General features: G+C 41.4%; 1 protein-coding gene across 1 annotated transcript in view; it reads right to left on the minus strand.

Moving 5' to 3' along the window:
• Positions 1-7681, minus strand: part of CUNH10orf90 (chromosome unknown C10orf90 homolog) — a 176191-nt gene extending 168510 nt beyond the window's left edge. Inside the window, exons 1-2 of the mRNA XM_029911373.1 lie at positions 7646-7681; positions 7106-7163 (exon numbers count right to left, since the gene is read on the minus strand). Coding sequence (XP_029767233.1) covers positions 7106-7163; positions 7646-7681 — 94 coding nt within the window. The remainder of the gene's footprint in view (positions 1-7105; positions 7164-7645) is intronic.
• Between the last annotated feature and the right edge of the window lie 3685 nt (positions 7682-11366).

The raw sequence follows: 11366 nt of genomic DNA on the forward strand, positions 1-11366 counted from the left end.
ACCCACTTCTTCGGATGCATATGCATATGCATCCGAAGAAGTGGGTTGTAGCCCACGAAAGCTTATGCTCTAATAAATTTGTTAGTCTCTAAGGTGCCACAAGTACTCCTGTTCTTTTTGCGGATACAGACTAACACGGCTGCTACTCTGAAACACTTCACTTCTGAGTGTCTCAGCCTTTCCACCCAAAAAGTGACAATAATACTCAGTTCCCTCTTCTCCTGGTGACTTCTATGAAACTTGTTTTGTATAGAACTTTGGAAAAATGAAGTTCTACATAAGTGGTAAATGTTATTATCAGGAATATCCTGCACCTTTGCATACTGAATACACAGATCTCAACCTGAAATTTCTGCATTCCTAGTCAATACTGCAGTCACCAAGTAAATATAAGGACATGAAGAGCATTCTCCTATGGAAACTGGTGAATTTGCTATTTGAGCCCTTTTTTTCCTTTGACCATATCTGAACAGTTTGTAGGGGTTTTTTATAACCTATTCATCCAAAACCCCATGTAGATTCTACATTGTGTTGATTTTGTTCTTTTCAGAAAGTGCTGACTGAAGAGACAGACTAAAACTCTTCTGTGTGATTTTTTTGGTTTCTGAAGGTTCATAAAGGTCAGATTAAAATGCTGGTCCACATTCTTCAAGTGCATGATTGCTTGGGAGCTATGTGAATGATGTTCAGATTATTTGGTACATCAAAAACTACAGTTTAAGTAGTTTTAAGATTTTTAAAGGAGAGAGAATGGCAGGACTAGTGAATGCAGGTCTTGGTCTTTGATTTTACCCTTTCCCCATGAAATCTTTTTGTCCCATTCAATAGCACATCCTCTGCATAAGTCTTTACTACTACTACCTCCTGATCTATGCAGGTCAATTTCCAAGAGGAAATTTTAACTTGAGACCATCTACTTGATAGCATATGCAGTGTGCATAACCAAAATGAAATCAATGCGAGTTTTGTAAGTGGAAGAACTGTAGGAATGGGTGAGACGGTAAGGTATACTATCAAGTACTAATTTTTGTGTACATAAATCACGATGTAACTAACATAATGACATTATCATAATCAAAGTTTGGACTGCAGGTTAGCACATTCTGGGATGCAATCCAGACTAATGAGGAGTTGTATCCCCACCTATCCTGCAATCTTAGGTGCCTCGCAGTGTTTTGCTGCTGTAGCTCCCAACTTGGGCCCCTCATAAACAACCAAAAAGCATGCAGGTCCCACCCGGATTGTCTGTGTATAGCTGCAGCCTGCCAGCAACACTCCAGTCACACTCCAGCTTCCACAAGCCTTGGATGCCACTCGCAGGGTGACCCCAACACACTCCCAAGTCTCAAATTTTCCCCCAAAAGCTTGTGTTCTGCACTGTCCAGCCCTCTCCTGGACAGCTGAGATATTATAGGCCGGTTGCCCCTGTAAGAGGTCAGTATCCAACAGTTTGCCACTTCAACTGGAGTTACCCAAACAGTTCACATGCGTCTGATGAAGTGGGTATTCACCCACGAAAGCTTATGCTCCAATACATCTGTTAGTCTTAAAGGTGCCACAGGACTCTCTGTTGCTTTTTACAGATCCAGACTAACACGGCTACCCCTCTGATACCAAACAGTTCAGTTTAAACACAAGAGTGGATTAGTTTTGATTAAAAAAATAAGATAAATGTATAACTACAAAGGGATATACTTGCACTCACGTAAAATCTAAGGTATTAAAGTCAGAAATGGTACAAAAGAAATAAATATGAAATGCATTCTAGTAACTAAAACTTAAAAAGACAGACTTGGTTCAAGGTAAAATCCTTACCATCCATTCCTAGAAATAGGGCTGACCAAATTCTCAGGTCAGAACCCCTCATCTTAGGTGAAAGAGAAAGAAAGAAGAGGGAGAGAAAGAAAGAGAACCTGAGGTATTTTGCCCCCCACTTTTAGAGTCCAGTCACCCTGTGAAATGCATTTTCCTGAGGGCTACCCCTAGATAAAGTTCCTTCCTGCTGTGAGGATGGAGACAAAGTCTCATGGTGGAAGAGGTTCTATGTTTTTGTTTGTTAAAATGCAGATTGACCTGTTCCTGCCCCCCGCCCCAGATGCCAAAGAATGGCCACCTGACTGGTAATTGCCAATCGACTTTGATGACACACAGCTAGAAGCATCAGCTTGTCCTTTGTCTTTGAGAAACATGTTTACCCCCTCCGCAGACTTATCTGGGCAACACATTTCAGTCAATTTCAGCTTATGTTCATAACTTTACATATAATGTTGCTACACACCTTTAACCAAGATATTGACCAGCAGCTTATTCTTTTTCAAATGATACATCACAAGGCATATTTTCTATAAAGATTATTACAATGGTGTGTAGGCTGTGAATACAGGGAAGCATTCGGTCACAGTTATATTCTGAGAGTTATCCTAGACCAAGGCACAGTAATGACAATTTCTTATTTATTTGATTTATTTCAGTACACTTACCAGTCTCAAAAATGGACTATTAAAATCACAAGAGAACTGAAAACAGAAACTTCAACTCAGCTTCCTCCAGCTAAAAATCTAAGACAAGAGCCTCTTTGGGGGAAGGAGAGCTTTGTCAATACGGTTCTGAGAACCAAACTGTGCCATTTAAGCACTATCCACTGGTGCTCAGTTGCTCCCTATTGTGTGGTGGGAACATGCACAATGTACCATCCTTTCAGTCCCGCTGCATATCCAGCCAATCCCAACATACTGTGCAGAGGAAATAAGGGCCTGTGTTCCTGTCTTTTCTTCACATCTTGGGGATGATCTGCTCCTCCCCAGAACCTGCTGTTGTAAATGACCCTTTCTTCCTTGCCTATATCTTCTAACTCCTCTTGATTTGTTAAACTCTAGAGTGCTACTGGTTAACTCTACAAAGTGTACTGACTTACATTTTTCATGGAAGAAGCTATAAAATTTTATTCTATTCTATTCTTTTAATAAATCAATACATGCTGACAATTTTAGTCTGCTGGAGGCAAGGGCTAAATTTAGAGACACCTTTAAAAGTTGTGGAAAACTGACAGCCCATTCTGCTTTAGTTTAGTTTACTCAGTTTCTGTAGTACTGAATAATTCCTAATTAAGTAGGCCACAGATTTACAGAGCTATGCAAGTACATGATCAGACTTCCTTTTTTCTTAAATATGAAGTTGTTCATACTGATTTGATGGGCTTTTTGAAAAACAAACAAAAAACAAAACAAAAAACCCCACTAAAATAGCTTAAGGAATACATTTGCTATGATACCACATTTACAATGTTAATGTTGTGGGTGAAGACAACCGACATGGTTTCTCTATCTGCATGACTGATTTTCACATCCTGACAGCCATTGCTGACATTCGTGTTCTTCAAGACATTTTGATGATCAGTGTTACAGTAATAGCTACAGTGGAGGAGGCAATAAGTTCCTGTAATTCAGATTGAACTGATGACCCAGAACAACCTGCAGAGCCTATGAGAGCTCTGCCAGTTACGATCTTTCTTTTTGATGTCACTATGTCGATTTTGTTTGAGATTATTTGAAACTTGATTTAGTTAAAACTAGTAGCCTTTGGCTAGTGGGAGATTTCAGAGTAGTGCGCTCTGGAGAATAAGGATGGTCCAGTGCTTAGGGCACTACCATGGGACTCTAAAAGATCTGGATTCAGCTCCATGTTCTGCCAGTTTCCCTGGACAAGTCACTTGGTGCCTAAAGATGCAGACAGGTGGTTAGTGGGATGTTAAAAAGCACCTAACTCCCACTGAAATACATTTAAAACTCTGAGCCTGAGTCTTTCTGTGCCTCAGTTCCCCATCTTTAAAATGGACTAATAGCACTTCCCTAACTCACAGGAGTGTTGCAAGGATAAACACTCTAGACAGATTATGAAGTCTCAGATACTTTGATAACCAGGACCGTATAAGTACCTAAGGCTGGGTCTACACTACAGCGGGGGTCCGACCTAAGATACGCAACTTCAGCTACATGAATACCGTAGCTGAAGTTGCGTATTTTAGGTCGGCTTACCTGGCGGTGAGGACGCGGGAAAGTCGACCGCTGCCGCACTGCCGCCGACTCCGCTGCCGCCTCTTGCCGAGGTGGATTTCCGGAGTCGACGGCAGAGCGATCAGAGATCGATTTTACCGCGTCTTCACTAGACGCGGTAAGTCGATCCCCGATAGACCGATTGCTACCCGCCGGATCGGCGGGTAGTGAAGACATGCCCTAAGACAGACAGTGGGCTCAGCAGCTGACACTTCATGCCCAAGGTAGGGAAACAGAGACACTTTTCCATCCCAGCAGCCAGCAAATAATTTCACTAATGAGCAATTTTTCCCTGTCACACAAATTCTAAACCTATCAAATAAACTGTAAATTTAAGTGAAAATATTTAGTTTTCAAATATCTTACCAAGTCAAGGGTTTAGTAGGATGATTTTGCTAATTAGTCTAAAATTTGGCACAAAGATTCCAGAAAAATAGCAAGTCTGTTTAATTGTTCTTTACTCTCAGATCCCTTCTTGGCCCAACTTCTCCCATGGACAATAAAATTCTTTAAAAATTTCTCTGACAGAGATTGACAGACACCAGAAATTAATCCCACTGGCTGTAATCTTTCGGCGCTATTAAACAGTGTTGCTGCATCTCAACAGTTTATATGTTTTTCTTAAAACCCTAGCTCCTAGAGGTAAAGGATTATGGATCATTTTTTAAAAGTGAAAGTATGTTCCTCAGCCTTCGAGTTTGGAGAAAAGCCCAAAAATGTCAACTAAATCTACCCTACATGCAGGGCCGGCTCTGGCTTTTTTGCCACCCTAGGCAAAAAAGCCTCCGGCCGCCCCCCCCCTCCACGGGGGGGGGGCGGCCCCCGGAGCCCGGGGGCCAGAGTGCCGGGGGCAGGGCGGCGAGCCCCGGCGGCCGGGGCGAGGGGGGGGGGGGGGGGGGCGGGGCCGCGGGGGGGAGGGCGGCGAGCCCGGCTGTGGCCCCGCTCTCCCCGGCGGCCGGAGCGCCGCGCCGCCCCCCTCCAGGTGCCGCCCCAAGCACCAGCTTGGGTGCCTGGTGCCTGGAGCCGGCCCTGCCTACATGTTCAAAAATCAGAAGGCAAATAAAATTCCATTTTTTAAAAAGTCTCATGTTTTGAATGTTTAGTTTGACAATACTGCTATTAGCCTGCACACTGGGCATACAGTCCACTAACTACAATTGTACTGCAATGTGAGGGGAGTGAGAGAACAACCTTTCATCATTAATCCAATGCTCTGGAGCAGATGATGCCTGTCACAGAATCACTGACCATCAGGTATGCCTGAGAAGTGAGAACAAGAATTTTATGTGGGCAGTAGCTTCCAAGACGTTTCAGCAAGCATATGTGCTGAATTCTTTCTATTCCAGTTTGGGCATAGAGGCACTGAGTCACTTGCCTGGATGAGGTTTACCCTTGCTGCTGCCCCAGTTTCCCTTCTTGGGCTCCTCAGTAACTCATAAAAGCTTTCATGTGGCCTTTTAGAACACCTCTTCTTGGGGGCTGTTTTTTAACTTTAAAAAACCAACTCCCTGGCTGAGGCTTTTCATTCAGCTCACATGTTCCTACTCTCCAGCCCCGCTGCTGGTACTACCTCTCTGCACTCTCCTGTCCAGGTCCTTAGGAGCTAAGAATAGTCTGTGTGTGGGAGTGATCACGCCAACCTTCTCCCTATCTAGGAGCAACTCCCAAAACTTCTTATCTGGAGTCTCCTTTTCAAAAGGACACAAGACATTCTCTGTCTTATAGTCTCCACAGGCCTCTCTTATCTATCCCCAGAGGCCTGATTTATCTACATGACTCATATGTCACATGACATTACTCATTCTCTCCACCTGGGCAAGGGAGCTAGGTGTCTCACAGGTTGGTCTGGGACCCATCTCCGCTTGAAGAGGCCAGCCACCTTGCAGAAGGTAGCCAGGTAGAAAGTATACCAGAGTGGTGGCAGGTAAGATGGTGCTCTCTCTTTCACAAATTATAGAGAAATGCGCAGACCTTCAAATCTAAAGTATTTGTTATTTAGACTGTAAGCTCTCCGGGGGCAGGGATTCTCTCTTACTATGTGTATACATTGCCTAGCCCAGTCATCATCATCAAATATGGATAGTTTACTGAGGACCATTGCACCAGCCAGAATGACTACGGTTGATGGTGTTACACCAGGCATCGTGTAGTGAAGTTCCCAGATCTGGCTCAATCCTGCAAATCTATGAATCTCTTGGGCAGCCCCACAGGCCAGGAAGGGTCAGGTCAGGTACCCTTTGGGCATCAGTGAACCATCTGAGTGCATGGTGTGCTGGGGTGTTTTATTCATCCTGGTGATCTGACTGAAGAGCGTGCAGTGCTGCTTTTGAATATAATGAGCAACTGAAGGAAGGCCAGTATCTGCAAGATTATAATGTAGAACCATTTTTTGCTCAAGATTTAGCACTAACTGTTCATATAGAATGCATCTAGCCGCTCCAAGTCTGCTTGAAAGAGAATCCAGGTTCTGAACCGTATAGCAATACAGGTAATACACAGGTTTGGCAGATCCTGATCTTTGTCTGAGTGAAAATGTTTTTGTGTCCATAAACAAGACATGAACTTTATGCAGGAAGTGGTGAGACCTATTTATCAAAGAATGTCTGGTTTGCCACAACCATTTGAACTCTGCTTGCAGCCTAGGTTGACAACCTGTCAACACTCTGCATTGTACTTGACCCCACCTGCATTGGTAGTTTTGGGGGCCCAGCTCTGAGGTTCTGGTCTTCTTCTTGGTCTTCGGTCACAAGACATTCAATCCCACAGTGTGGGTGGAGTCTTGGGGACCTCGAAGGGCATGGCAGCAATTCTCTGACTTCTCCACAAGCAAGGCATTGTCATCAGCGTAGTCTTGGTCAGCAAACACTTCTTGACCAACCTTGATTCCGACATGCGTAGTGGCAAGTGGATAGCCAAGCAATAGCTTCACTGAATAGAGCCAAGGCTAGAATACATCCCTGCTGCCCACCTGCGGTTGCATAGAAACACGACAAAATGATATACCAGGAATCAACACACACACTTGCACCGGTACCAGTGTGAAGATCACCTACCAGATTTAGCAGAAGATCTGGGATACCAACTCCTTTCAGTGTGAGCCAAAGTGAAGAACTGTCAAACAAATCAAAATTGATATACACCACATGAAGCGGGCAGTTAAATTCTTGATGCAGCTCAGCCAGAAGCTGAAGGGTAAGAATAACATCCATTATGTACCACCGAAAAATGAAACCTGATTCCTGTGGAACTCAAGGTCTGTTAAGGAGCAGCTGAATACTACCAAGCAGAATGTGAGCAAAGACCTTTCCAAGGACCAGTAACTATGAGATTGGCATGTAACACAAGGACACTATGATGCTATCTTTCCATTCTGCTGGTATTTTGCCTCATGCTCACACATTTAAGAACAGTTGATGCAGGCCGATGCTCATTAGTTGAAGGCACCTTTGAGCAACTCTGGCGGAAAACCATCAGGTCCTGCAGCACATCCATTCCATAACTTTTGGATGGCCCTTTATACTTCCTCAAGTGATGGGCGGGGGGATCAATGTTTGTCCCTGGGTCTGAAGCCATATGTTTGCCAGGTCACTTACCTCTGGACAGTCACAAGCAGATATGTGGCTCAGCATGATTACATAATGAGACACTAATTTCAATTTGCGCCTCCAGAAGCTACCATAATACAGAGTAAGAGCAGATGAATTTTTGGTCATTTTAAATAATTTCTACTGTGGGCAAAGGTTTCTGGTATCTCATCAATATTTCCAAGTTTTTCAATAATGTAAAATATTGTGATTGAACCTCCTCCTCTTCCATCACCATAAAAGAGTCCTTTCTTCTCTTGCTTGACTGTCAGTCCTCACTCTGGTTGTCTTATTACCAGAAGAATTATGTAGTTCAATGAATTCCCACTGCCATTGCATCCATAAACCTGCAGTCTTAAACTCTGTTCAAAACATGTTAAGGGTTGAAGTGACTAGGAGTCTCATCATCTATGCCATCCATTTCCATTTCTAATTTTACATCTGTCCTTGATCTGTTACTCATCCTTCACTGTTGGCAAATTAGAATATATAAACTGGATTGTAGAATCAACCATAGAAGTGATTCTATCTCCAGTCTTATCCCCAGGGTCAGACTGAGCACTAACGGGTTGTGTGGCTATTCTTGTTCCTTTGTACAGTACACCTCAGCAGGGGTGGTTCAACCTGCAGTCACAGAGGTCTGCAGCTAATACGGCCATACCATCTCTAGTGTGACATTCAGTTTATGTGCTTTAATGGCCTGTGGGATACTGTGTGAGCTCTGGGGTGATCATTTGAACTCCACAAGGAATTAATATGTTTTGCCTTTATTGCAATGCTGACAGGGCACAATGGAAGCTCCCACTCTTCCCCCCAAAAGAAGCCGCCTTTGGCTAGCCTACACTAGTTCTGGACACATTATATAGCATCTTCTTACCACTCAGTCAAAGCTAGCATGGCACATGAATCAGCAAAGAAGGCTGCACACCAAACACTGGACATTCCTGCTGGAATGCCTAGTCAAGTTGCTTTGCAGAGAGGTCTAGCTTTGCCTGCATCAACCCTCCTATTCAGTACAGAAATAAGGAAGGACAAATACTGCTATGTTTACTACTGCATCTTTTTGCTACTATAGTAACAAGTTTAGTCCCTCCCTGGCTGAGAAGCCAGCCAAGCTGCCTCTTGGCCTTAAAATATGATTTCTTGCCCTTTTTCCTTAGTATTTCTCTAGTAAGGATTTTGAACTTACCAAAATAAAAAAACCTATAACTTCTCTCTGATGCAGTTCCCTGTGCTGTCTTTTTTCTTTGCAGGAAAAAAGAACTTTTGCGAACTTATTTCCACAATCAGACCATCACACACAATGTAGAAACTCACTGTCATTTATCAGCAATCTTTCTATAACCATTTCTCAAAGTTCTCTAGACACAGCTGCACAGCTTCATAGTTCCTCTAATATATCAAACCAAGGGTTTTAAAAGAAACAACCTATGGTTACATGCACTCTTGCAGGACACATATGTAACAATCACTTTTGCCAAGATCTTCAAGAGTGACTACTGATTTTGGTTGTTTCAGTTTTTGAGTGCCTAACTTGAGACACTTGAAGGGAACTGATTTTCTGAGATTGGGCTCATCACTTTCTCAAATGTCAGGCTTATTTAAGGTGTCTCAAATGGGCATCCAAAAATTGAGGCATCTGAAATCACTAGTCACTCTTGAAGCTCTTGACCATTCTCTTGATCAGATCTGAATGAACTGTATTATCTTGCAACACCAAAAGAACTATTAAATGGTTCCTGTTAATTACTGGTGAATAATCAGTATCTTCCCATCCATCACCAATTGGCTGTATTCTAATTGCCCATCTTCCACATTGGATAACTGCAATATTGTAAATAACACTTCGCTGTGTTACTATAATTGCAATTATTTGATCTCCTTAAATCTTAATATTTAGATAAGAATTCACATAAGACACTAGACTCTGAAGAAGCTACATTTGTAGAATGCTGAGCAAGTCCTTCCTGGGTAGGAGACTTGCTTTCTTCCAAAGGGTGAAAGAAAGGTCTTTGACTGCCCGTCAGATTTCAGAACAGCAGCATCAATATGCAAGAAGGTTAATGTCTCACAAAGTACTGGGAAGCTGCATATTACATTTATCAAAAGATGTGTAAATGAGCTATATGGGAGTCTATTACAATGTCTTGCATAATTTATTCCATGTACAATAAAAAGCTGATCAGATTTCATGCATGTTTACTTTTTGAAAGATAAATTGCCTGCGTGTTTGAACTAGCTGGAGAATACAAATATGTTTCAAAATAATGTGTTTATCTCCCTGACATTTTAATCTTTAAAACTTTCTTATCCTTGTTATTTTCACATAGCAGTTCTCTTTTATAAAAGAGAATAATCTCTCCCGAACATGAGATGAGTTATATTGTTTGAAACATTCAGTATATATAAAGACTATTCAGGTGTATTACATATGCATAAATTAAACAATAGAAACATATAAAAAAAACTAACTTCAGATTTTCCCCCCTAACATTTTAAAGGCTAAGAAAATAAATTACTTTCAACAGACTCTTAAATTGATACTATTACAAGTTTGTGTAATTTAGAGTTGGTTGTCTTATAAATAAATGTATAATGTAAAAGTCCTGATGGTAGTATCACTTACTCTAGCAAGTAATTCTTACTTGAACAAGTAGTCCCATTGCAAGATCAGACCCTTATGCATCAGCCTTTTCTGTATTAAGAACATGATAATAGCCAGTAACGCACGTTGTACGGGCATATGTATGGCTTCTTTTCTAAATTGAAAAATCAGATAAATAAATAAAACATGTAATTTAATGTATAAATCTATTTTTGGCATTTCCATGACATCCATCACCATATTATCTTAAAAGATTTTATTACTATGTAATAATTTCCCCTAAATAAACAGATGGACATTCCTACAGTTAAGTAGTCTTATACAAACCTTGTGCTCTCTATCTTGTCGGAAAGTGTAGATGAAACACATTTTAGCTTTGCTTTGTCTAGAAAACCAGTTACTTTCCCCCAAATCCATTGTTATTGCATTTTTTTTTTTTAGTTTTGTACATTAGGTTTTTATCTGAAGTTTCCTGGCCACACTTTCTATGTCCCTTGAAGAATATTTCTTGCAACAGTTGTGAATCCAGAATCCAGAAGACTGCATGTTATTGACCACCTTGTTGACGTTGTTAAGAAGTCTGGTAGATGAGCAGGACTTTTTGTTTAGAGTTCAGGTACTGATCATCTCTTGAAAAGGCACTGCTATTAAGCTAACTTATTACACTTCCAAAACATTTTCAAACTGAGTAGTTCAATTTTCAAGCTTGTTATTTCCAAAGATCAAGAAAGAGAATTTGGAATGCAGAAGTCTCATTGGTGGCCTCACACTGTCCTAGTAAGCCCCTTCACACCATTTGATATTTTATATTTCATCTGCTTGCTTGCAGGGTAGCTCCACTGCTCCATGAATATCACTTAACTTCAAGTTCTTGTCTGATTTCAAAGGAGCAGTTTTATTTCACATTACAGTAAAGTTTTCTGAACTAAGATTTTATCCACTTGCAAAGCAAGATGCTGTATTTTTCAGACCAAAACCCCTGGATCCAAATAATTTTAAAAGGCCTTTGCAAGAGAGTCTCTAGCAATTATATGAACTCTGGAAAAGATTTTTTTTAAAATGCGACTTATAATTGAGCATATACTATATAATAGATATAATGAATGTCCTCGGTAATGAAAGAGA

The sequence above is a fragment of the Terrapene carolina genome, unplaced genomic scaffold (assembly GCF_002925995.2).
Source record: "Terrapene carolina triunguis isolate 2854851 unplaced genomic scaffold, T_m_triunguis-2.0 Scaffold95, whole genome shotgun sequence".
NCBI classification, from domain to species: domain Eukaryota; kingdom Metazoa; phylum Chordata; order Testudines; family Emydidae; genus Terrapene; species Terrapene triunguis.